The sequence below is a fragment of the Microcebus murinus genome, chromosome 15, assembly GCF_040939455.1.
Source record: "Microcebus murinus isolate Inina chromosome 15, M.murinus_Inina_mat1.0, whole genome shotgun sequence".
Taxonomy (NCBI): Eukaryota; Metazoa; Chordata; class Mammalia; order Primates; family Cheirogaleidae; genus Microcebus; species Microcebus murinus.
In genome coordinates, this window is record NC_134118.1 from 26,215,332 (window position 1) to 26,242,622 (window position 27,291).

Sequence of the window (27,291 nt, forward strand, 5' to 3'; positions counted from 1 at the left end):
AAGGTTCTGAGAGAGGGCATGCTGTGGTCAAAGAAATGAAAGGAGGCTAAAGTGTTTACCTCCAAGCTGGGGTAGATAGTGCAGGGCACAGAAGTTTGGATTTCATAAGTGTGAAGGGAACCGTCAAAGGCTATAAAGAAATGAAGTGACAAGAATGGATTTATGTATTAAGAAGCTCTTCTACTGGATGGAGAATGAGCTGAGGGAATTAGGGTAGAAGCAAGAGTGGAAGTAAAAAAAGGCAAAAGTTGAAAGAAGGGGGTGGTGAAGGCTATTGCATTGAATCTGGGAAAGACTTTCACTTAGGTAAGATGTTACTGTGTTCTACAAACTTTAAAAAATACATACAAATGAAATGAGAAACAGCTCAACCTTTGTAAACGTGGTTCAGACATTTATGGAGCTCTGATAAGAGCTGGGAATACAGAGGAGTTTATGGTACAATTACAGTACAATGAAAAAAAAAAGACATAATTTTTGTGGTGTGTACAAGGTATACTCCCGGAGGAAGTAGGAGAGCTCATCCTAAAGTCAATATTCAGTTTCTATGCACTACCTGTAATCCACAAAGGAATCCATTTCATAAATATTTACTAAGTGCCTATTATGTGTCAGGCAGCAAAGAGTGAAACAATTGCAGTTGATGTGTCCCCATTTTCCTTCACTCATCTAAAAACATGGCAGAAAGAACATAAAAGAGCATTTTCTTATTAGCTTCAGCATATTTAGCAACAAAAACAAAGAGATAATGTAAATCGTAAACCACCTGTATTGTAAAATAAATCCAAAGGATAACTGAATACAAGGGCAAGGAAGCAGAGGAACAACTTTAATCCCATGAGGAAACAAGTCAAATCTGCAAGTGGGGATTCTCTGCAGGAGGAGTCTCCCCAGACTCTACAGGCAGGACTGGAGGAGTCAGCCTCTTTAACAAGGCAAAGGGATGGGGGAGAGGGAAGGGTAGGATTGTCAGTAAGAGTCTTAATAGTTTTAATAGTCTTATTAGTGTTAATAGTTATACTACATAGTTGGATCCTAGTTGATACAAACCAATTGCAAGACATCTGTGGGGCAACTGGGGGAGAAAGGAGGGATTTGAACATGAACTGGTTGTTACATGATATTGGAGAATCTTCCTACACTTAGTTGGGTGTGCTAATAATACTGTAGTTATGTAGGAAAATGTCTTTAATTTTTTAGAGATGCATTAGAAACTATTTAGGGCTGACAAGCCATGACACTTGTAATTTATTTTACAGGATTTAAAGAAAAAATATATGCGAAAGATACTGCCTAATGTTAACAGCTGTTAAACAAAAGTGATGCGTACACAGGGGTACAGCCTTTGGCCGGTAGAGGGATCCGCAGTCAGAGGCTCCTCCTCTACCTCCAGACCTCAGTGCCGCCGCAAAGCTCCGCCCCTCTGGAGGTCGCTCCCACGGCCCCACCTGGGGCAGGGGCGGGACCTGCTCCTATGGCGCAGGCGCTTCAAGTCGGGGAAGGGTCCCGGCGGGTGAGCAAGGGCGGCCGGGACCACGCCTGCGCGGACGCCCCCACCGGCCTACTCCTAGGCGCGGAACCTTAAATCTCTCGGGAGCCGGGTGAGTCCGGACGAGAGGCTAAGACTCACCTCGGGGGACCGGGAGGCTCCAGTTCCGCTGGCGGGGTTGCAGCCCCCGGCAATCGATCAATCACAAAGGCCGGAAGTGCGTCAGCCTAGCCGGCTCCGGAGCGGCGCAGAGCTTTTTCCTTTCTAGGAATTGGGAGGGTGTTGCGTCTTGGTGATTACCTTGTTGCAAAGCCCGGGCCGAAATCCCAGCCCCATTGCGTCGAGGCAGAGAAATCTCAGCTTCTGGAAGTCAGACGGTCATAGACACGCAAAATGTTAGGGCGCGAGGGTCTGCATAGTTTCTTTGCTTCTAATACTTATGTATTGTTTCCCAAGTCGGTTCCCTTCCTCTGGTTTCTTTGATACCACAAAGGAGAGGTAGTGGTGGGGACGAGAATACAAAGTTGTTTTTATGCGGTTTTGTTAGTTTTTTACTGCCATGTCTGTCTTCTGGAATCTCAAAGTGTAGGAGAAGGTCATGTGAACAACTAGGTAAAACTGACTTTCATATGAAATGAAGTAAAATAAAATAAATGTAAATCTATTAAAATAGTCCCTGGAGCATAGTAAATGCTGTGTAAGTGCATATTGTGAACTAAAATAAAATCTTAAGGCTTCCCACCCACCAGCGGCTGACCGAATGGACCCCCTCCTGGCCAAGGTGATACCCTAAAACTGAATTGCCTACCAGGATGAGGTCAGACGTGCCTCATCATGGCCCCCCCCCTTGTAAATATCCTTTGTAACTCACTGACAGGCCTAAGGCTGGCAAGACAAACAAACCTGAAAGTCCTCAATTTACACAACAAATATGTCGGGTGGCTTATCTCTGATTAACAGACCTCCTTATCTTAAAACATTCTAAGCCTTTGACAAAGCTTCAGGTCTTTAACCAATTATTAGTCAAAGAATCTATAAACCCAGCTATTACCTGTAAGCCCCCAATTGGAGATGGCCCACCTTTTTGGGCCAAAGCAAGGTATGCCTTCCATGTGTTGATTTATGACTTTACCTGTAATTCTTGTCTCCTTAAAATGTATAAAACCAAACTGTAACCCAGCCACAGAAGTCCACTTGCTCAAGGCGTCTTGGGCGTGGCTCTGGGTCATGGTCCTCAAATTCGGCTTATAAATAAACCTCTTTGAATTATTTTACAGAGTTTGGATTCTTTTCCGTCAATAGTATCTAGGAAATAAGTGTAAATACTAGGTCGAATTAGAGGTATGGAAGAGAAAGGAAAACTAGTGGAACAGAATGAGCAGCAGTAGGAATTTGCCAATGTACACAGGAAAAGGAGTAAAGGAAGGTAATTTCTGGGAGAAGGAATAGCATATACAAAAGCAGGACTAGGGTGAAATGCATCCAAAAAACTAGGTAGATCAGAATGGCTGATGAGTGGAGTATGTGGCAGAAGGCACAGCTCTTACTTTTTCTGCATCCCTAATCAGGGAATTTGAGCAATATGATCAAATTTGCATCTAGAAATTTTATCTTGGCAGCCATGTGAGGATAGATTTTGTAATGAAATGAGATTACAGGCAGGAGGAACAGTGAGAAGACTACTGTAAGAATCCAGAGTAGAGATAGTGAGGGCCTGAATCAAGGCAGTAGCCACATAAATGGAGATGGGTAATACATGTTGAGAGGTTGAATTTGTTTTTAAAACTTCATGGCTGGGCGCAGTGGCTCACGCCTGTAATCCTAGCACTCTGAGAAACCAAGGCGGGAGGATCGCTCAAAGTCAGGAGTTCGAAACAGCTTGAGCAAGAGCAAGACCCCTTCTCTACTAAAAATACAAAGAAATTAGCTGGACAACTAAAAATATATAGAAAAAATTAGTCAGGCATGGTGGCACATGCCTGTAGTCCCAGCTACTCGGGAGGCTGAGGCAGGATGATCACTTGAACCCGGGAATTTGAGGTTGCTGTGAGCTAAGCCGATGCCATGGCACTCACTCTAGCCTGGGCAACAAAGCGAGACTCTGTCTAAAATAAACAACAACAACAACAACAAAACCCTTCATTGATGAGGTGCGGTGGCTCACACCTATAATCCTAGTTCTGGGAGGCCAAGATGGGAGGATTGCTTGAGCTTAGGAGTTCGAGACCAGCCTGAGCAAGAGTGAGATCTGTTAGGCTTGCTCCTGATGGGAACCTGAAAAGTATGTATAGGACAGAATGCGGTTAATGGCAAACTTAGATAGTGATCATAAGGCTTGTGAAACAATAGCCCCAGGAGTCTGAAGAGATTGTAAATCTAACTCTGATGACAGACAGTTGCAGAATTGGTTACTGTTCAGAGAAAAAATTTACCCTCCCCAAACTTCCATCCAAACCTCCTGTAAAACCCACCGCTCTCCCCTTCCTAGGGTGGACACTTTTTTCAGCCTTCACTCATCTTCACCCAGATGCTCAAATAAACAGCATTTTGCTATACTTGGGGCTTTGTGTGTTTCCCTCTTGGCTCCTGACCCAACACCTGTGTAAACGGAAAAAAGCCAAACTCTGTAAAACAATTTTTAAGAGATTTATTCTGAGCCAAATTTGAGGACTATGACCCGGAGCCACTGCCAAGAGGCCTTGGGCAAGTGGACTCCCTGTGACTGGGTTACAGTTTGGTTTTCATACATTTCAGGAAGACGGGGGTTACAGGTAAAGTTATCAATCAATACATGGGAGACATACATTGGTTTGGCCCAAAAAGGTGGGACATCTTGAAGGTGGGGGGGCTTACAGGCTATAGGTGGGTTTAAAGATTCTTTAGATTGTAATTGGTTAAAGACATAAAGCTTTGTCTAAAGGCTTGGAATGTTTTAATATAAGGAGCTGTTTGGTATCAGAGACAAGCCACCAGACATAGATTTGTTATATAAATTGAGGACCTGCAGATTTGTCTTGCATATCCTTAGGCTCGTTAATGGGTTACAAAGGAAGTCCCCAAGAAGGGAGGGGGGCATGATAAGGCATATCTAACCTCCCTCTTCCTGGCAGACAATTTAGTTTTAGGATATTCCTTTGGCCACAAGGGAGTCCATTCAGTCAGCCAGTGGGGGTTAAGCCTACTTTAGTTCACATCTGTGTCTACTAAAAATGGAAACATTAGCCAGATGTGGTGGTGGGTGCTTATAGCCCCAGCTACTTGGGAGGCTGAGGCAAGAGGATCGCTGGAGCCCAGAAGTTTGAGTTTGAGGTTGCAGTGAGCTGTGATGATGTCACTGAACTCTAGCCAGGGGGACAGAGTTTTTTTTTTTTCTATCTCAAAAAAAAAAAAAAAAGTTCATTCATCATACAAACTCCCACTGAATGCAATCTTTGTGTCCAGGGTTTGGTTCGGAGACTGGATATAATAATAATGACGAACACAAGATGCCCACCCTCATGAAATTTATAATACAAAGAAATACAGACAGAGGGAGATCTAGCTCAAACAATTCAAGAGACTCTCTCTAGGGAAAAATTGAAAATTACAAATACAGATATAGATATGAAAATGGAGATTTAGAATGGAAAATCACATCACACATTTTAAAGTCTTCCAAACCACAAACAAAAATCAGAAAAACAATAAAATATTTTATTATTTAACTACCTGACACACCTCTACAGTAATTTTTCTCTAATTTGTTGGCTTTATATTCTTGGGCTGCTTCTTTGTATGTTAATTTTATAATTTAAATTTTTCTAGAAAAAATAAAATGATAACGTAGTCTTTCCTCTAGCATGGTTGATCAAAAGCATTTTTAAATTGATGACATTTGAGTAAACCTCTATCAAGTTTCTTTCAATTATGAGCTATGAGATTTTCAGGACATTTTAAGTATTTTGTGTGGAGACTAATCTGAGAATCCCTTTGTACTGATAAATCTTATTAACTAGTTGGTCTTAGATGTCCTTATTGTCAATGGTATATTATGTTTTCTTTGTCAATGTCAATATTTTATGTCAAATGTGCAAGAACTTTAAATCTCTTTTCAGTGTATTTACTCTTCTTCATTAATTAGATTATTAAACAATCCAAGAGCCTATTTATTACCGTATTCAAAATTTAGCTTTTTCTCTTAATGAATTAATGCTTTCATATAATCTGAAATTTTTCTTTTGTTATAATTTGTTGTTTTGTCTTGTTTTACTTTGCTTCCTGATGACAGAATAATTTGTTGATATATTTTGTTTTTTTCTGAGACAGAATCTCACTCACCGCATAAGAACCTCTGCAAATGGTAAAGACATTCCAAATGGTAAAGACATTCTAAGGGCAGGAGGAACTGAAAATAGTTTCTCTTCTGGGGTGGAAAACTGTTCCAGGACTGCAATCAGGAACACCCAACCTGCTGAAAAACTAGCCTGACTACAATCCCAAATTTATGTTCTTATTTAGCTTTAGGCTAGAAATAGCTTTGCTGAGATTATTGTGCACCTAAAAATCTTAATCTTTATAATCTTTAAAGTTTGCCTGTGGGATATCTTTAGGATATGTAATCTTTATGGAAATCTATAGAACATTGTTTGCCTGTGGGATGTTTTTTAGAACATGTTTGTATGATTTACCATGATCTTTTGTTCTTGGGATGAATATGAATGAGGAATTACTCTTGGACTCTTGGTCTGGAAAACCTCCAGTCCCCTGACCCCACTCTTTCTCTTCCACTGTCTCTTTTCTTATTCCTGCACAACACTCTGTCTTCAACCCTGTCGCTGGGGAACTCCTGGCAAGTGGTTCCCGAATGTGGGACCTGAAGACAGAAGGCTTCACCAGAGTGAAGGGACTTTCCAGATTACGTCGCTAAGACCCGGAGAAGTAAACTGTTCCCGAGAAAGGTGGGTAAGTGTAACCCCGGGTCCAAGACATCATCCTGTCTCCCCACTGAGTCCTGCAACAGATTTCTAACTGGTCTCCCTGCTTTTGTCCTTGCTACCCTATAGGACATCTTCAACACAGCAGCTAGAGTAATCATTTGAGTCAGAATGTTATTCTCTTCCTTAAAACCCTGCAAAGTCGCCCCATTTCATGTAGAAGCTATAATCCTTGCAATGGCCCACTGGGGCTTATATGAAATGACACCTGTTGCCTTCCTAATCTTATCTTTTGTACCCTCCCTGTTGCTCACTCCACCTCAGCTACCCTGGCTTCCTTGCTGTTTCCTCTACCAGGAACATTCTTGGATATGCAAAGGGCTAACTGTCTCCTTCAGATGTTGGCCAAAATGTCACCAGACTTACACTGTCTTTATTTCCTATTTTATACTGACGTTAGCCCCCGCCCATGCTAGGGCTTCTGGTTTCTCTGTTTTTTCTTCTTTTTCTTCCTCTTCTTTTTTAAATCACAGTGCTCATCAACTTCCATTCTAGTTTATGCATTTATTTTACTTAATGTTCATTTATTCATTCATTCATTCATTTATTTATTTATTTTGTAAGTCTCCCCTGGAACATTAGCTCTACAAAGGCAGTAATCTTTACATTTTTTTGTTGCTGTGTGTCCTAAACACTTAAAACTATGTCTGGCTTAGACTAGTCACTCATTTAACATTATTATTGATATATAAGAGCTCTTACCCAGTAAATACTTTGAAGCTGCTAGGCCAATGTGTGTATCATTTTCAATTTTACTATGTATTTCAAAATTGCTTTCTGAGTGTACCAATCTATACTATCAGCAACTGTGTATGAGAGTTTCAAAACTGTCACCTTAACAGCAAGTGCTATTGCTAATGTGTGGATATGAAATGGTTTAAAATTTGTCTTTCTTTAATTATTAATGATTAAATATATTTACTTATGTTTATTGGTCATTCAAGATTTCTCCTCTGGGAATTGTCATTTTTTTTCTGTTTTCTTGCTGGCTTTTAAAAAAATTGTATATGTTCATTATACATTAAGTGCACTGATCCTTTGTTGACTACATGTGTTGCAAATATCTTCTACCAATCTTTTGACTATCTTTTCCACTAGTTCCTGGGTTTTTTTTTGTTTGTTTGTTTGTTTTTTTTTGAGACAGAGTCTCGCTTTGTTGCCCAAGCTAGAGTGAGTGCCGTGGCGTCAGCCTAGCTCACAGCAACCTCAAACTCCTGGGCTCGAGAGATCCTTCTGCCTCAGCCTCCCGGGTAGCTGGGACTACAGGCATGCGCCACTATGCCCGGCTAATTTTTTATATATATATCAGTTGGCCAATTAATTTCTTTCTATTTATAGTAGAGACGGGGTCTCGCTCTTGCTCAGGCTGGTTTTGAACCCCTGACCTTGAGCAATCCGCCCGCCTCGGCCTCCCAAGAGCTAGGATTACAGGCGTGAGCCACAGCGCCCGGCCAGTTCCTGGGTTTTTTATGTAGTTTTAATTTTCAGTGAGGTCAAATTTATTTATTTTTTCTTCCTAGTTTGTATATTTGTACAGTTTTAAAAAATTTGCTTTACTTGAGTTTATGAATAAATGATTCCAAATTTTCTTTTAAAAGCGTGAAAGTTTGTTTTTTTGATTTTTAAGTTTTTTTTTTTTTTGAGACAGAGTCTCACTTGTTGCCAGGCTAGAGTGAGTGCCGTGGCGTCAGCCTAGCTCACAGCAACCTCAAACTGCTGGGCTCAAGCGATCCTGCTGCCTCAGCCTCCTGAGTAGCTGGGACTACAGGCATGCGCCACCATGCCTGGCTAATTTTTTCTATATATTTTTAGTTGGCCAATTAATTGATTTCTATTTTTAGTAGAGACGGGGTCTCACTCTTGCTCAGGCTGGTTTCAAACTCCTGACCATGAGCGATCCGCCCTTGGACGCGCTGGGTAGGGAGCGAACGACAGAGTGTCTGTCAGGGAGGCGGCTAGAGAGGCCCGGAAGCGGCTTCTGTGCCCCGCCCCGCGGGCGGTTTGCTAGTTTCGGAAACTTTGTGAGTATGGGGTGAGTGGGAGACACCCATTGCGCGCCCACTTTCAGGTGTGGGTTTAGGTCCTTCCGTGGCTTACCTTTGGCGGGTCCTGCTGTTCTTTTGTCCCCGGGTAGGGGTGCGTTTGCAGGTGTGAGCGGGGCGGGGAAGAGAAGTCCTTTCCTCCCCAGTCCCTTGCAGCCTCGTCTCCTGGGGAGAGAGACCCCTGGGAGAGGCTGTGGGGGACGGCTGTGGCCGAACGCAATGGTACTGGGTGTGCCCGCGTAGGGCCCACTACGGGTGTCCTTGTTCTAGGGTCGTTTCCGGGTGTGTGGTCGGTCCCTCAGGTCGTTTGGAGACGGCATTCTTGGGTCACATAGACAAGCCTTGAAAATGGGAGCAGTTACATTTTTGTTCTGCCTGGAGACAAGGTCAGTTCAAAGGTCTTTAAATTACTCCGTGGCACTGGTCAAGAGCCAGAACTTTGGAGTCAGATTGCCTTGTTCGAATCCTGCCTCTGCCACTTATAGGCTGTGTGACTTTTGGCCAGTCCCTTAACCTCTCTGTGCCTCATTTTACTGCTTTGTAAAATGGGGATAATGATATCACCTACCTTGCTGGGTTGCTGTGAGGATTAAATGAGTTAATATGTGTAAGGTGCTTAAAATAGTACTAAGTGCAGAGTAAACATGACTTAAATACTTGCTATTATTATTTTTACTCATATTATTTCTAACTATGGTGGCAAATTATCTTTAGTGACTAGTCATGGTGACTGACTTTTGTTATTGTTCCTTTGAATTTTAGTGCCATTCATCAGTTTTTTTTGTAATGGATGATTTCTATATTTTAGGGGGGAAAAATATGATCCTGAAGAAGAGCCTATGCCAAAGCAAAGACCCGCACTAGTTTGTGTTGTGATGCTCAAACTCCCCAAGACTTTAAAATTCAGGGATACCTTTTCCTTGGCTGAATATTGGAAGGAGTGAGAGGGGTTTTTAACAGGGAATAAAGACTAGGACCCCTGGTGTTAGTAGAAATCTCGGGTCTTGCTTAGTGCTGGAGATCTGCCAGTTTTGAACCTCCAGGAGAGTCCTAGTTTGAGTTACACATGTATATACTCGTATATTGTGTATATGTGTATATATAACTATAAATATTAGAAACCGAGTTCATACTAACACACTTCATTCCAAGTCAATATTACAGGGTTCATTCTAGCTTTCTCTTTTCCATATTTGTAATTTTTTTCTGATAATGAGAAAACTTGCTTTTATTATCTTTAATATATCTATATATTTGACATATTTTTTTTACTATTTTGCAGACTTTTTGTTTGCAGCTAATTTCCCAGTCCCATGCCTTCTTACTCTGTTCAGTTGGGCTTAGACCCCAAATAGAACAGGTGATAAAGCCTGAATGGGGTCCGTGGAATTGATGATAGTAATGCATTAGTTTAGTTTTCCTGCCATAGTCTCCTTCTCTGCACTCTGTGGCCACCCTCTTCACTCCACGTAGGCTCCAAATCCACTCCGGGTTGGGCTGTAGTCCTCTCTCTCACCTTCCTTGACCCTAACTAAATGGTTTTAGACTGTATTATTCAGGAAGAAAGGTAGAACTGAATTAAATTTTTAAAAATTTGGGGGGAAATGTCAAACATAATATAAATGTAGAGAGAATATTATAATGAACTCCAATATTCCCATCATTCAGTTTCAACCATTATCTTTTGAACATTTTCTTTCATTCTTCTTTTCCCTCCCTCTCTTTCCTTCCCTTTTCCTCCTTTCTCCCCTCTTCTCTCCTCCTTCCTTTCCTCTCACCTTCCTTCTCTGCCTCCCTTCCTTCGCTTTCTGTCTCTCTTAACTTTCTTTTATTTCCTCATTCCCTCCTTCCCTTTCTTTCTCTCCTTCTCTCTCTCTCTTCCTCCCTCCCTCCCTTTCTCTCTCTCTCTCTTTCTCTCTCTCTCTTTCTTTCTTTCTTTCTTTCTTTCTTTCTTTCTTTCTTTCTTTCTTTCTTTCTTTCTTTCTTTCTTTCTTTCTTTCTTTCTTTCTTTCTTTCTTTCTTTCTCTGTCTCTCTCTCTCTCCCTCTCTCTCTTTCATTTTACAGCAAATTGGAGACCAGGACATCATATTAGTCCACCCAAAGCACAAACACTTCAATGTTAATTTCTTACAAATAGAAATTTTTATCACAACATAACCATAGTGCCATTATCACACTCAACAATATTGATAGGAATTCATTAATATTTGTATTGAAGTTCTCCTAATTTTTTCAAATATGTCTTTTCAGAGTTATTTTTTTTTTAATAGGGTCTAAATGTAGTTACCATTTGCGTTTGGTTGATAAGTCTATTCAGTCTCTTTTAATCTATGACAGTTCCCTTCCCTCCCCCTCCTTCTTGTAAAAATGCCATTTATTTGTTGAGGAACTTGGGTCTTCCATTTTATGAAATGTCCTACATTCTGGATTTGGCCAAATGCTTCTTTTCAGTATCTTTAACTTATTAGTTCTCAAACTCAATTGCAGATTTGAATCACCAAGAAAGTATTAAAAAATTATTGATGCCTGAGTCCCACCCCAAAGAGACTGATTTAATTGACTTTGGCTGCAGCCAAGATATCAGGATGTTTTAAAAGCTCCCCAGTGATTCTAATGCATAGCAAAGTTTGAAAACCTTTAATGTAATTTTCTCTTGTACACTGGTATTTGGATCTAAAGACTTGATTAGATTTAGGCACACTTATTTTGATAATATTAGCTCATGTAGCAGTGCCCCAGATCTCTTGTGGCAGCTCATTAGAAAGAAGTATTTTCTGGTACTTTTCATTTGTGATAATTATGGGGTTTCTCAGTTTCCTAAATTCTATCTGTTCCCTAGAATCCTTTGAACTGTAGAGAGTTGGGTTGAGGAATAAAAACTCAGAAAGGTTTGGAATTGGTTTTCACTTTTTTTTTTTGAGACAGAGTCTCACTCTGTTGCCCAGGCTAGAGTGCCATGGCATCAGCCTAGCTCACAGCAACCTCAAACTCCCAGGCTCAAGTGATCCTCCTGCCTCAGCCTCCCGAGTAGTTGGGACTACAGGCATGCACCACCATGCCCGGCTAATTTTTTCTATATATTTTTAGTTGGCCAATTAATTTCTTTCTATTTTTTTTTTTAGTAGAGAGGAGGTCTCGCTCTTTCTCATGGAATTGTTTTTCCCTTTGTAACCTCTACCAACCTTACATTTTCTAGCCTCTACATTCCACTGAGTGAAGAGGGATTCCTGATATCTCAGCCCAGTCAAATAACTTTGCAGTCACTTCTGGTTTAAAATCTAGTTCCATCTGGTTCAAAGGAATCTCAGGTCTCCCTTTCATCTTAGGAAAAGCCCAGGTTTCATGGCTTCTGGGAGTACCTTCCAAGAAAAGAAATAACCTGTGAGAAATTGAGGCACTGAGTAACTAATAAGTAACTCAGTCCAAAGTCACACAGCTAATAGTGGCAGAGGTGGGATTTGAATCCAGGCTGTCTAGTGCCCGTTTTCTAACTAAGACATGTAGTTATTTATGAGCCTCATTCTGGCATCCATTACCCATATTGCCAGCTCCTCTGCAAGACACATTTGGCAGTCTCTGAATGCCCATTTGTAACTTATTTCTGCAGTCTTCTAACTTCTGAGACTCCACAGTGAGGAAGGGGCTGGGCATCCCTTCTTTACTCCTCATGGCACACCATGTGTGCCTCCCCAGGCATATCTGCAGGGGACATAGACCCCCAGCCCCTGCCTGTGTCCAACTATGGTTAAGTTAGGAGTCCCTGTGATGCTTGCCTTTATTCCCTGAAGCAACCTTTGCTGCTACCACTTGCCAGGTGACTCCCTCCTCTGGCTCCTAAGTTCCCTGTAAGCTTAGTGCACTGAGACTTAGGAGGTTTTGTAATTCAGAACGTCACATTTGTTGCTCTTTAAGGCAGTGATTTTAAGGCAGTCCTCAGAGTAAAAATTTAGCAATGTCTGGAGATGTTTGATTATCATGACTAGGGGTGGGCAGTGCTTCTGTCATCTAGTGGATAGAGGCCAGGCGTACTGCTAAACATCCTAATATTTACAGGACGACTTCCCCTGCTTCTCATAACAGGATTAATCCCACCAAATGTTAATAGTGCTGAGGTTGAGAAACAAGGCTTTACAAAAATAACTATTTTCCTAATGCTTCTGCATTCATTTATCCTTTCATTTAAAAACCAATAACAATGAACTTATTTTGTGTTTACTGTGTGCTAGGACCTGGAGAATACAAAACTGTGTAAGCTAAGGACAGAGGTGTTTTCAAGAAACTCAGTCCAGCAGGAAAGACAAATTTTTAATAAAGAACACAGATATACAAATACTGTTTTTTTTTCTAATATGGAGTTTATTGAGCTCTTTCATTGTGCTCTTCCATAAGCTATCTTATTTATTTTGTAACAAAGAAAAGAAGTGGGAGGAGAGAGTTCATTTATGCCTAAAGTGGTTGAAGAAGGCTCTAGAGATGAGGGGATGATTAACTTGGGCTTCAGAGCTTAAGTGCTTTTACACTGCAGAGATGTGGAAGCATGAAAATAAATACTGTATTAACGGTATACTAAACAGCTTGGCAGGGCAGCTCTGACCTCTCTTGCAAATTCAGGGAGACATTGTGCCCATTATAAAACAGATGCCTTTGTTGAGTGGGCACAGTCAGGAGTGCACAAGTTTGTGAGCCCTACCTGAGCTCCCATTGGCCCCTTTGGCTGGGCATTTTGGGCATGCACAACCTGTATGACCATATGTGACGGTCCCATAACTTAGGTACCAATTCATGGGAATAGAGGATCAACAATGGGCATGAGTAGAAATAGGTGTTTTAGCCAGAATGGAAGTATTGGTGATTTTAGGCAGGGGGATGACTTGATTAGGTATTTTAGAAAGAGCTCTCTGGAGGCAGCCTGGAAGATGGGGTAAGAAGCCGGTAGGGTTGAAAGCACTTAATAGGCTAGTGATAGTCATGAGGGCCAGGCCCATGGTGATAGCAGGGAGCGTAGAGAAAAGGGAACAGATTTGAGAGACATTCCAGGAGTAGAATAGATTGGATCAGCTGGTCCAGTGTGGTACCTGAGTGAGAGAGCAAGTCAAAGATAACTCTGAGGAAACCTGGTGGGTGCTGCTGCTGTTTCTAGAGGATGCTATACTGCGGAAGGAGTAGATTAGGAGGCAAGAAAATCAGCTTGGTTTGGGGCATATTGGATTGGATTTGTTTGCAAGATTTCTATGTAGAACTGTCTAGGAGGCAGCTCAGGTTAGGAATCACGAGTTGTCAGCCTAGAAATAGGAATTAACATCTTGCAAGTGATTAAAGATAGTGTTTTTTTGGTTTTTTTTGAGACAGAGTCTCGCTTTGTTGCCCAGGCTAGAGTGAGTGCTGTGGCATCAGCCTCGCTCACAGCAACCTCAAACTCCTGGGCTCAAGCGATCCTGCTGCCTCAGCCTCCCGAGTAGCTAGGACTACAGGCATGCGCCACCATGCCCGGCTAATTTTTTCTATATATATTAGTTGGCCAATTAATTTCTTTCTATTTATAGTAGAGACGGGGTCTCACTCTTGCTCAGGCTGGTTTTGAACTCCTGACCTCGAGCAATCCGCCCGCCTGGGCCTCCCAGAGTGCTAGGATTACAGGCGTGAGCCACCGCGCCCGGCCTAAAGATAGTTTTTAGTTGGCCAATTAATTTCTATTTGTTTTTAGTAGAGACGGGGTCTCGCTCTTCTCAAAGAATGTGAAGAGAGAAAAGAAAGGGTAGAGAACAGAACACCAGTACCTATTCATACTAAAAAGGAGAAAGACCATTGAATTATACTATTAGCTGACATTTATATAGTACAGAACTTTACATATACACTTCCTTAGTGCTCACAATATCTCTATCTGCTATTGCTATCCCTATTACAGGCAAGGAAAGTGAGGTGCAGAGATATATAATTTACCAAGATCATCTAACCAGCAGATAGTAAAGTCAGGATTATGAGCCCAGGAAATCTGGCTTGAGAGTCTGTGCATTTAACTAGATTGTGATGGGGGCTGAGAAGAAACAGGAAGGAGGAAAGCAATAGGAAGAAACAGGAAGAAGGGCGGGGTCCCTGAATCAGGGACAAGTGAGTTTCGGGAAGTAGACAGCAGTATCAGCCTGGTTGCCTGAGAAGAAGCCACAGAAAATGGTAACTGAAGGAAGCATCTCTGGTTGCTTCTGCAAGTACAATCTTAGTGGCATTGGCAGTTTTCTACCTACAGTGTATTGAAAACTTAGTGGGAGGTGAGGACTAGAGTTGGTGTGTGGAGGGCTTTCTTTCAATAAGTTTGGCCTAGACCGGGCACAGTGGCTCACGCCTGTAATCCTAGCACTCTGGGAGGCCGAGGCGGGCAGATTACTCAAGGTCAGGAGTTCAAAACCAGCCTGAGCAAGAGTGAGACCCTGTCTCCACTATAAATAGAAATTAATTGGTCAACTGATACATATAGAAAAAATTAGCAGGGCATGGTGGCGCATGCCTGTAGTCCCAGCTACTGGGGAGGCTGAGGCAGCAAGATTACTTGAGCCCAGGAGTTTGAGGTTGCTGTGAGTTAGGCCGATGCCACAGCACTCTCTCTAGCCTGGACAACAAAGTGAGACTCTGTCTCAAAAAAAAAAAAAGAAGTTTGGCCTACAAGGGGAAGAAAGAGAGTGACAGATTGAGAAGGTAGCAAGGAGCAGGGGAAGTCACTACTGTCTCCAGGGTAAGGGCTTGGTGATGTTTTCTGCTTCTTTGATGTATCTGAAAAAAACTGAAGGTCCTCCAGGCCAAAATTCAGAGGAGTCTGGAGGAACCCTACTTTCAGCCAAAGTTTAGTGTCAATATTATGCCAGTAGTTTGGGCAAGCCTCACATCAGAAAGAATTAAGTCTCATTAGCTGGTATCCAGAATGTAAAACTTCAGTCCTATTTCTTTTGATCCAAAGGCCTGCCTTCTTTCTTTATTTTCCTTACTGTAGTGCCTTGACCACAGATAAGACCTGGTGCAGTCATCCCTTGGTTTCTGTGGGGGATTGGTTCTAAGACCCCCGAGGATACCAAAATCTGTGGATGCTCAAGTCCTTTACGTAAAATGGTATAGTATTTGCATATAAACTATGCACGTCCTTCTATATACTTTATTATTTATTTATTTATTTTTTGAGTCAGAGTCTCACTCTCTTGTCTGGACTAGAGTGCCGTGGCGTCAGCCTAGCTCACGGCAACCTCAAAATCCTGGGCTTAAGTGATCCTACTGCCTCAGCCTCCCAAGTAGCTGGGACTACAGGCATACGCCACCATGCCCAGCTAATTTTTTCTATATATTTTTAGTTGTCCAATTAATTTCTTTCTATTTTAGTAGAGACGGGGTCTCACTCTTGCTCAGGCTGGTTTCAAACTCCTGACCTTGAGCAATCTGTCTGCCTCGGCCTCCCAGAGTGCTAGGATTATGGGCATGAGCCACCATGCCTGGCCTCTCCTATATACTTTAAATCATCTTTAGATTACTTATAAAACTTAATATGATGTAAATTCTATGTTTTCAAAAATAGTTATTGGCCGGGGGCAGTGGCTCACGCCTGTAATCCTAGCACTCTGGGAGGCTCAGGCGGGCGGATTGCTCGAGGTCAGTTTGAAACCAGCCTGAGCAAGAGGGAGACCCCGTCTCTACTATAAATAGAAAGAAATTAATTGGCCAACTAATATATATAGAAAAAATTAGCCGGGCATGGTGGCGCATGCCTGTAGTCTCAGCTACTCCGGAGGCTGAGGCAGGAGGATCGCTTGAGCCCAGGAGTTTGAGGTTGCTGTGAGCTAGGCTGACGCCATGGCACTCACTCTAGCCTGAGCAACAAAGCGAGACTCTGTCTCAAAAAAAATAATAATAATTGTTATACTATATTTTTTATTTGTTTTTTTCTTTATTGTATTATTATTTTTGGGGGTTTTTTTGCAAATATTTTCAATCCCTGGTTGGTTGAATCTCTGGATAAAGAACCTGCAGATATGGAGGGCCAACTCTATCAGTTTTGTATTGCTATATAACAATTTACCTAAAATTTGTCAACTTAAAACAAAACCTATTTATTATTTCCAGCTCTTTAGGTCAGAAGGCAAGGCAGGCTCAGCTGAGTTTACTATTTAGGATCTTCCCAGGCCAAAGCTAAGGTGCTTTTAGGGCTGGGCTCTTATCTGGAAGGTCTGGGGAGGAGTCTACTTACAAACCCATTGAAGTTGTTTGTAGAATTCATTTCCTTAAGGTCAGCCCGGGCATGCTATCTAATTATATTCAAAGTCCTGGGGATTAGGACAGTAAATCGTTGAGGTCATCTTGAAATTTGGACAAGCACAGACCTGTTTATTAAAGGTATAACTCTGACCAGTCACTGAGAGGGGCTTCCTGCAGGGTCCAAGAAGTGGCCTGGGTCTTCCCCAGTCTCCGTTTCTCTCCCATCACTTGAATGTTCTGGGGGTGTCCAGGCTCACCCCAGAACATCCTTTGGTAAGCTTACAGCGGGATTCAGGTTTGGAGTGTTGTAGAGGATGAAGCTGCAGAAGTACTTGAAAGTGGGGAAGAAATCTCTGCAGCTGCTCCCCTGGAGATGTCCCCAGGTTCCTGGGAGTGAGGGGAGGACAACTTGCAACTTTACTGGTTAATAATGATTTTCCACCTTTCAGGATCTTCTGCAGAAATACAGGTCACCGTTAGATGGAGGTCTGTGTGCTGCCTTGGCCTGGGATGGCTAGAGAATCAAGGGAAAGCACAGCACGGGACACCCCATCTGCAGAGGACCAGATGAGGCATCTGGTCATCAAGGTGGAGAAGAAAGAAGCCAGTTCGCCTGGCAGCCCCGCTCTGGGCTCGGAGTATTCCCGCCAGCGCTTCCGAGGCTTCCGATACCTGGAGGCTCCGGGGCCCCGCGAGGCGCTGAGCCGGCTCCGAGAGCTCTGCCGACAGTGGCTGCGGCCTGAGATGCACAGCAAGGAGCAGATCCTGGAGCTGCTGGTGCTGGAGCAGTTCCTGACCATCCTGCCCGGGGACCTGCAGAGCTGGGTGCGGGAGCAGCATCCGGAGAGCGGGGAGGAGGTGGTGGTGCTGTTGGAGTATTTGCAGAGGCAGCTGGATGAGCGGATGCCGCAGGTAGAACAGGTTTAGTATCTGAGAGCTTCCTGAAATCTCAAGATCAAAGTGAAGGGCATTCTTGTAAGATCCAGGAGTTCTCCATTTCTTTTGTACCGTAAACCTCTTTGGTAGCAAGGTGAATTCCATGGACTCCTTCTCATAATAGTATTTTTTTTTTTTTTCTTTTGAGACAGAGTCTCGCTTTGTTGCCCAGGCTAGAGTGAGTGCCGTGGCATCAGCCTAGCTCACAGCAACCTCAAACTCCTGGCTCAAGCGATCCTACTGCCTCAGCCTCCTGAGTAGCTGGGACTACAGGCATGCGCCACCATGCCCGGCTAATTTTTTCTATATATATATTAGTTGGCCAATTAATTTGTTTCTATTTATAGTAGAGACGGGGTCTCGCTCTTGCTCAGGCTGGTTTTGAACTCCTGACCTTGAGCAATCCCCCCCCTTGGCCTCCCAGAGAGCTAGGATTACAGGCGTGAGCCACCGTGCCCAGCCTCATAATAGTATTTTTAAATACATAAAGAAAAATATAAAGGATTACAAAATAACTCAATTATTGGAATACAGTTAGCAAAGTATTAAGCAAACTTGTTATAAAGTTATATATGTGCTTTTAAAAATATTATTTATTTATTTTGAGGCAGAGTCTCACTCTGTTGCCTGGGCTAGAGTGCTGTGGTATCAGCCTAGCTCACAGCAACTTCAAACTCCAGGGCTCAAGCAATCCTTCTGCCTCAGCCTCCCGAGTAGCTGGGACTACAGGCATGCGCCACCATGCCTGGCTAATTTTTTCTATGTATTTTTAGTTGGCCAATTTCTTTCTAGTAGAGAGATGGGGGTCTCACTCTTGCTCAGGCTGGTCTCGAACTCCTGATCTTGAGTGATCTACCCGTGTCAGCCTCCCAAAGTGCTAGGGTTACAAGCGTGAGCCACTGCGCCCGGCCTTTTTTTTTTTTTTTTTTTTTTATTAATGTACTAAATAATAAGACCTAGGGACAGGGCTAATAACTGAAAATTTCAAAATGGTGATAAGTACAAATGGCTTTTGACTATATTTGCCTGGTTGTAATGTGATGAGCATCTGGAGTTTCTATTGGTGACAGAGTCCTGGGTGCTGCTTATGCCACATTGGTTTGTTGCTTCCATTCATAACTGAAGGAAATGATAAATTTCTCCTAGAGGCTGGTTAATATAAGAGTCGTTTTTTTCCTACCAAGTTCATGGACCATTTGGTAGTCAGTCCATGGACTACTGGTTATGAACCTCTGGAAGAAAATGGGCTGATTTTTACCTCCATCTTCTTCTCTGTTTTATGAGACTGTTTCCTCCTTGTGTCATCCCATGTTCTTGTCCACATACCCTCGGAGAACATGTGACCAGAGCCTTCTCTCTGGTGATCAGGAAACCAAGGTTCTTGACTTGGACCTTATTGAACACAAGCCATGTAACAATGGAAAGTCATTGCGAGTCTTTTAGCTTCATTTTTTTTTTTTTTTTGAGACAGAGTCTCACTTTTGCCCAGGCTAGAATGAGTGCCGTGGTGTCAGCCTAGCTCACAGCAACCTCAAACTCCTGGGCACAAGCAATCCTACTGCCTCAGCCTCCCGAGTAGCTGGGACTACAGGCATGTGCCACCATGCCTGGCTAAGTTTTTCTATATATATTAGTTGGCCAATTAATTTCTTTCTATTTATAGTAGAGATGGGGTCTCGCTCTTGCTCAGGCTGGTTTTGAACTCCTGACCTCAAACAATCCATCCGCCTCAGCCTCCCAGAGTGCTAGGATTACAGGCGTGTGCCACCGCGCCCGGCCCATTTTTGATAAAAGATGTGGGAAATATTGAGCTGGATATTAGAAAGTAACTTGAAAACTGTAATTTAACTATAAATGTCTGGAAGGAAACTTGCATTTAATGGGGACATACCGTGTGCCAGGTCCTGTGTTAGGTGATTTCATATACTGTGATCTTATTTCCTGGTCTCCCAAACCCCATAAACTAGAAATTATTATCCTCATTTTTCAGATAAGGAAAGGTAGTAGTGTTCTTTGAGTACTTAGCACCACTTTCCAAAGGGTTATCATAAAAGCACAAATGCATATATGAGGGAACATAGGATAATGGTTAAGAACATGGGCTCTGAAGTCATTGTGCCTGAGCTCTCATCCTAGCATTGCCACTTATTAACTGCTTAAACTGGCTGTGTCTTATTTCTCCCATCAGTAAAATGAGGATAGTAATAGCATCTCCCTTATAAAATAGTTGTTGTTTGTGTTAAATGAGTTGATATTTATAATGCTGTTGGAAATACTGCCAGACACATAGTGCTATGGAAATATTTGATGAATAAATGAAAATAAAAATAAATGACTTCTAGGTCCTAGGTGGTGACGAGGGGCAAGAACTGCTCTGTTGCAAGATGACAGTGTTGACACCACCTCAGGGGTCACAAAGTAGCCAATTTCAGCCAATGAAGGCTCTACTCAAGTCCCAGCCCTTACAAGACAGAGGTGAGGATTATCTTCTTAGCAGTATAAATTCTATAGACGTCATCCAATTTCATTTAAGGACCCCCTAAAAGATAATTGACAATTGCTTTATATGCCCATCAGAGATTGACTCTAATTTAAGACTGGGACTAAAAGGGAAATTGCAAACACAATGGTAGAAAGCTGTCACAACCAAGACTGGACATAGTAAATAAAATTTTACTAAAATTTGGGTTTGGAAAGATTTTTTTTTTTTTTAATATAGTCTCATTCTGTTGCCCGGGCTAGAGTTCCATGGCATCAGCCTAGCTCATAGCAACCTCAAACTCCTGGGCTCAAGTGATCCTCCTGCCTCAGCCTCTTGGGTAGCTGGGACTACAGCCATGTGCTACCATGCCCAGCTAATTTTTTCAATATATATATATTTTTTTTGAGACAGAGTCTCGGTTTGTTGTCCAGGCTAGAGTGAGTGCCGTGGCGTCAGCCTAGCTCACAGCAACCTCAAACTCCTGGGCTCGAGCGATCCTTCTGCCTCAGCCTCCCGAGTAGCTGGGACTACATGCATGTGCCACCATGCCCGGCTAATTTTTTATATATATATCAGTTGGCCAATTAATTTCTTTCTATTTATAGTAGAGACGGGGTCTCGCTCTTACTCAGGCTGGTTTTGAACTCCTGACCTTGAGCAATCCGCCCGCCTCGGCCTCCCAAGAGCTAGGATTACAGGCGTGAGCCACCGCGCCCGGCCTCAATGTATTTTTAGTTGTCCAGTTAATTTCTTTCTCTTTTTAATAGAGACGGGGTCCACTTTTGCTCAGCCTGGTCTCGAACTCCTGAGCTCAAACGATCTGCCTGCCTTGGCTTCCCAGAGTGCTAAGATTACAGGCATGAGCCACTGCGCCTGGCCAGGTTTGGAAAGAATTGATTCTCCATTCATTTAACACAATTATGGAGGCTTCTAATGTAATAGCCAGTGGTGTTGGCATGGAGGATAGAGCTGTCAGTGAGACAGTCCTTGCTCCAATGGAGCTTATGTTCTAGAAGGGAAGATGGCAAATAAACACATTAATATTATAATTTAATTTTAGATAGTGTTAAGTCCTATGAAGAAAATAAACAGAATTTGTAAAGCCAGCCAGACTATATAGATTGTAGGACTATTGCAAATTAAAGGATATAAATCTTCTAAATTTGTTATTAAAATAACATGAGATTCACTCCATAGGAAATGGGCTGTATGTTCTCAGGTGTCCTCATCCCTGAACATGCATGCAAGTTCTCAAGACACACAACACTGGGATACTCCAGCCAACATGCAATCTTTATTTCTCAACAGAGATTCTGGCCTGAACCACCTGTTTTGTGCCCCCTTTTAAGTTTGCTTCCTATAAGGAAACCTGAAGTTCTTTACTTTTCTCTATTGAATCTGAACAAGTTCTATACAACCAGACTTCTAGTTCTGTCTTGTTAGGCCCAGCCTTGTCTGACTCCTCTTAGCTTTTCAAAACCAAAGCAGAAAGCACCCTAATAGCTACTAAGGGCATATTAACAAAAATTGTGTTTTTCCCTCTCCCTGGCAAAATTCAAGAGATCTTCAAATGAAAAGCTTTTTTGTTTTCTTTTTATGTACCTTTCATTTCACCAATGCTAACGAGTTTCCTGCCTTTTTGTGTGGTTTTTGTATATATACAGGGCACACGGAATGTCTTTAGGCCCTAGAATTGGGACATTAGGAATCAGTTGTTCTAGAAGGGAATACACTCCTGTCTAAACTTGTTCGGCAGGCATTTATTAATCCAGTTTTTGAACTGAGATTCTACAAGGCAGGGAGGCTGCATGCCAGGGTAGAGCTCATCCATAGCTTCTTTCCTTCTTAGTTCTCCAGGTTCCTGGGCTTGCTCAGGGAGGGTGCTGCAGAGAAGACACAGTGGTAGCTGCCAGGCTCACTCCAGAGTCCCAGGTGAGCTTGAGGCCCTCTCTGTCCCTCAGTGTCATTCACTACTGTTGCACTTCTGTGAAGACATTTTCCCCCTAGCCCCTGACTCCCCTCGATCCCCATCCCAGATCCTTCACACAATCCCAGATAGGATTTTTTTTTTTTTTTTTGAGACAGAGTCTCGCTTTGTTGTCCAGGCTAGAGTGAGTGCCGTGGCATCAGCCTAGCTCACAGCAACCTCTAACTCCTGGGCTCAAGTGATCCTACTGCCTCAGCCTCCAGAGTAGCTGGGACTACAGGCATGTGCCACGATGCCCGGCTAATTTTTTATATATATATATCAGTTGGCCAATTAATTTCTTTGTATTTATAGTAGAGACGGGGTCTCACTCTTGCTCAGGCTGGTTTTGAACTCCTGACCTCGAGCAATCCGCCCGCCTCGGCCTCCCAGAGAGCTAGGATTACAGGCGTGAGCCACCGCGCCCGGCCCCCAGATAGGATTTTAATTTTCTTATCTATCCCGAAGTTGTTTATCCCTAAATTCATTTAGGTACCCACTTAAGAGGCTTTTCCTGTTTTATTACTAACCTGGGGGGTTGTCTCTGATTCCCAGATTTTCTCTACTCCATCTCTTTGTTCAGTCCCTTCCTCAGTGGGATTATCTATTATTTTAGGGGCTGCTGAAAATGGAAGATGTGGCCTTGACCCTTACACCTGAGTGGACACAGCAGGGTTCATCTCAGGTGAACCTCTATAGAGATGAAAGACAGGAGAACTGTGGCAGCCTGGTTTCCCTGGGTAAGACCGATGGGCTTAAGATTTCTTGGCATTCTTTGTATATTGGAACCTATTGGGATGTTAAGAGCTGTTGTGCCCCATTATGTTTGGATTCAGAATCACAGTTTCTGAAAGCCTCTTCCTCACTGGCTCCTTCCCCCTTCTGGCCTTGCTTGCTTCTCTGCCCTGCCAGAGTGCTGGTCAGCTACAGTGCGATGAAGCAGATACAGCCCTAGTACAGGTCTGGGTCATAATAGATGCTCAATGAATGTTGATTTCCTCCTGTCCCCTCCTGTTCCTGGCTCTGACAGAGGAGGAAAGCTGAGGGGCCTCTTCAGGAAACGGGCCATGGAGTCAGAATGTAGGAGCTAGAAGTGATCTTAGACCTCGACTACAGCCCCTGCCCTCAGAGATGAGGGTGCGGAGGCGCAGAAGACTGCCTGGCTCGTGTGAGGGCACACAGCTCGTTGGCAGCACAGTGGGGGCTCTTGCTCAGAACCCCCAGCACTGAAGCCAGTTCTCTTTGGGGACCCTGGCTCTGCCTGGGGCACAGTTAAAGATACTGCCCATATCATTGATCAGAGACCAATTTTTGAGTCTTAACTTTCACTGTTTCTTGCAGAATGCTTCAGAAATCCTCTACTTGCCCTGTCTACTGTGTCGCCTTCTGCTCACCCTTTCATCATTTCACCCCAGGTGTACGGCCCTGCTCCACTGTTCTTAGAGCTTAGAGCTGCCACATGGGTCCCTTACACCATCCTGGGCCCTCATCACCTTCCTTCCACTCCTCCATTCCCCGTTTGTACACTTCCAATGGCCCCACTCCCATTCTCAGGGCTCCCTCCTCCCAGCACTCCCGTTCTCCCCCTTTATTCCCGTCTTCTTTCTTGTACTCAAATCCTTCTCCATGGCATCTGTAGACTCTGATTCTTGCCTCGTGGTCCTTGTCACAGAGTTCTCCCCCTGTGGCAGGGCAGAACTGACAGTTGCCGGCCATTTGATGTTTCAGGTGATGAAATACAGCCTAAGATCAGGGACTTGCCTCCAGCTGAGGAGCTTCCAGGAAAAGAGCCTGGGCAGAGACCGTGCCACCTGGGTGAAGACACTGCCCAGATGCCTACATGTGCAGAAGCTGGTGAACAGGAGGGCAGGTTACAAAGAAAGCAGAAAAATGCCACAGCGGGGAGGCGGCGGCACATTTGCCATGAATGTGGAAAGAGTTTTGCTCAGAGTTCAGGCCTGAGTAAGCACAGGAGAATCCACTCTGGTAAGAAACCCTATGAATGTGAGGAGTGTGGCAAAGCCTTCATTGAGAGCTCTGCCCTTGTCATTCATCAGAGAGTCCACACTGGTGAGAAGCCATATGAGTGTGAAGAATGTGGCAAGGCCTTTAGTAACAGCTCAGACCTTATCAAACACCAGAGAACCCACACTGGGGAGAAGCCCTACGAGTGTGACAACTGTGGGAAGACTTTCAGCCAGCGTTCCAGCCTCCTTGAACATCATAAAATTCACACTGGGGAGAAGCCATACCAGTGCAACATGTGCGGCAAAGCCTTTAGGCGGAATTCACATCTCCTGAGACATCAGAGGATCCACGGCAATAAAAATGTTGAGAATCCGAAGTGTGGAGAGGCCTGGGAAAGTCAGGGTAAAACGAAAAGCCAGTGGGACCACATGGAAATGCCTGTGTTTTATAAATGTAATGAGTGTGAGAGAAGTTTCACTCAGAATACAGGCCTTATTGAGCATCAAAAAATCCACACTGGTGAGAAACCCTGTCAGTGTGACCCATGTCGAAAAGGCTTCACCTGAATTTCATATCTTGTTCAACAGAGAAGCCATGTTGAGAAAAAAAATCCTATCACAGTGACCCATGCTGTACATGCCAAAGTTGGTGCTCATGCATCATTGAACTGAAGCTGCCTTGGAGCCCTGACTATAGAAATTATAGGTTGAGGCTTTATTTACCAGCATACATCATCAGATGTTAGAAAATATAGAGGCTGGCTGAGATGATTTATTTTCTACATTGTAGAAGATGATTGGAACAAAACCTTATTTGATAGGAGGCTGTGGGAGAGTTGTCTAGAAGTATACCTGAAATGGTTTGTTCCCATCCATTGGAATTTGATGGGCATGCCGACTGGCTGCTTGCCCTCAACCAGCACTTTATGACGTCTACGGGGTAGATGGTTGTGGTTCAGGGGCTGCTGCTCTGACTATTCTGTTTGACTATAATGAATCCTCCACAGTTGATCAGATTCACAAAGTCTTACATTCCCCTCTGTGCCTTGTACACAGGTGCTAAACATTTATTTAATGTACCGGTGAGATTACCTTCATAGCTCTGAAAATCCAATATGGTCTAGATTTCTGAGGAATTTCTCACCAAGGTCATCTGTGCTGTGTCGTTCTCTGAGGTCCTAGATTGTGCCTCAGTCTAGTGCATTTATTTGCCAAGTACACAGGATTGGCAGAGCAGAGGTGAGGATGGGGTTGTGATAGAAAGAATCTACATTTCTTTACCAGACTAGGAATTCTAGTGCAAATGCCTTAGATATCTTTTCTGTCATTAAACCATATCATTGTGAATATGTGCCATCCATGGAATTCTTTTCTTTAGTTACTGTTTCCCTGTGGTTAATTTTGATACTTTTTAGAAAGGACAAAACCTTCCTATTCAGTCAGTGTAAAAGTCAGTTATCTATTTGGAGGCTTTGTTGGAATATTATATTAAAAAAAAATAATTTAAAAGAAAGGAAATTGCTTTTTTAAAAAAATAAACAACAACAACAAAAAGTCAGTTATCAAGTCAGAATAAAATGATAAATTTTCTAATGCTCAGCATCTCACTTCTTGTCCTTTACTTCTCTTGGGCCTAACCAAGTGCCCCCTAAAGCTATAGACACTATCTTCCCTTACCCTACCACCCAATGCACACTGTAAACTGCATCAAAACTTACCCTGCTAAGTTCACACTTTGCCCAGGTCAGTGGATTTGAACTAAATATCTAAAACAAATATTACTTACGGTTTCAGAACTCTATTACCAGTGTAACAGTCTTGCTCTTATATATTGATTCCCAAATCACCTGTGTCGTAACAGCTCCTTAAGGATTCATGATGAGAACTTTAACCATCAATTTACCTCTTCAGGTTATCTACTTTTCATTAAACATACTTTGTAGACCATCTTTTTTAGTTTTCTCATCCATCATGATAGTCAAAATTTCATTTGTGTGAATTCAAGTGAGAAAACATTTCTTAGTCAGCAATACATTAGTATTTGTTGTGTACGTATCAAGTGGAGTTGTTTCTACAAAAGTTATTTCAGAATTATTGCTCTCCTGCAAACTTTTGTTAGTCTATCCCTTCTCCTTTTTGTAGAAATGTGCTTTCATTATTGCATTTACTCAGATTTCTCACTTGGTTTCTGGCACCAACAGTCTCTTCCATATTTATAATATCAGTCTAAGACTCTGGAATTCAGATATAGCAAGATTTTCTGGTCACTTTTCATAATTAATGATTTTACCATTGTGATATATTTTCCCTTGCTCCAGATATTTTGTTTATCAGGAATTGAGTTATCCAAAATCCTTTACGAATCTATCCGAGTCCCTGTTTTTATGCCACTTTTGAAGGCTCGATACTTCAAAGTTTTCAGGGATCTAGGGTATACAAATCTAACAAATCCTAATGTAGGTCATTTGTATTACAGTAATGAACCATATGGTTACTTTGAATGAATTTTTTTTTTTGCACAAGATCAACTGTTTATTGCTTTTTCCTAAAATACTATACATTTTAAAGGAACTAAAAAGACAACAATTTTTGGTAAATCTGTAGCATAGGAGTGAGGGTTTCTGCTGGTAAGTTTCATGACAGACACAGACACACATCCACTTTCAGAGCAAGACGCCGAGCTTGCTGGAAAGGGCAGAAATGCATAGCTCGTGATGGCGGCAGGAGCGGCACCTCGTCTGAGTTACATAAAATAGAATCTTGCCCGGCCCCACCCGCCTGCCACGTGACCACAGTGTAGCTCTGGCCACAGCACCCCTGGCTCTCTGGCGACTAAGGACATTCAGAGAGGCCTGTGCTGTGGGTGAGATCCAGCTTTTGTTTGCCCACAGGGAACACAGATGGCTGGGAAGCGTGCGACGGGTGCAAAAACACGGGCGTTTTACAGTGTTGTGCTACAGGCCCCCCACGTCTGCGCCTGGGGGCAGGGCCAGCGGCCAGCCAGGCCTGTGCCTGCATGCCGCAGACTTCACGCACTTTACAAATGAAAGCCACTGTCAAAAGCTGTCAAATCTCATTAAAACAGTAGACAAGCTTTTTAGATTTCTCCGGACACAAATAATATACACAGATGCGTTTGCTTGAAAAGTTAGTCTTCTTACTTTTTAACCTTCCAACTCACTGTTAAGACTGTTAATTTG

The 27,291-nt window shown here is 42.9% G+C and overlaps 1 protein-coding gene across 2 annotated transcripts; it reads left to right on the forward strand.

Annotated features, from left to right (window-relative positions):
• Positions 1–1,488: 1,488 nt before the first annotated feature.
• Positions 1,489–25,438, forward strand: LOC105858719 (zinc finger protein with KRAB and SCAN domains 3-like). Of its 2 annotated transcripts, XM_076010544.1 has the most exons (7): positions 1,489–6,426; positions 17,190–17,652; positions 20,019–20,151; positions 20,926–21,039; positions 22,008–22,090; positions 22,741–22,864; positions 23,853–25,438. In XM_076010544.1, the coding sequence occupies exons 2-7, from the start codon at positions 17,221–17,223 to the stop codon at positions 24,656–24,658; spliced, it is 1,692 nt and encodes a 563-aa protein (XP_075866659.1). In that variant the 5' UTR covers positions 1,489–6,426; positions 17,190–17,220; the 3' UTR covers positions 24,659–25,438. The 2 variants fall into 2 exon arrangements, with proteins under 2 accessions (XP_075866659.1, XP_012597499.1); XM_012742045.2 differs by lacking the exon at positions 20,926–21,039.
• Positions 25,439–27,291: the final 1,853 nt, after the last annotated feature.

Bases quoted from the DNA above. Each gene is read 5' to 3' on its own strand.
- LOC105858719 (XM_076010544.1), top strand. From the start codon at position 17,221: ATGGAGGTCTGTGTGCTGCCTTGGCCTGGGATGGCTAGAGAATCAAGG. The intron at 20,152-20,925 runs GTGAGGATTATC...TCTTTTTAATAG, and splicing joins CCAGCCCTTACAAGACAGAG to AGACGGGGTCCACTTTTGCT. The intron at 22,865-23,852 runs GTAAGACCGATG...TTGATGTTTCAG, and splicing joins TGGCAGCCTGGTTTCCCTGG to GTGATGAAATACAGCCTAAG.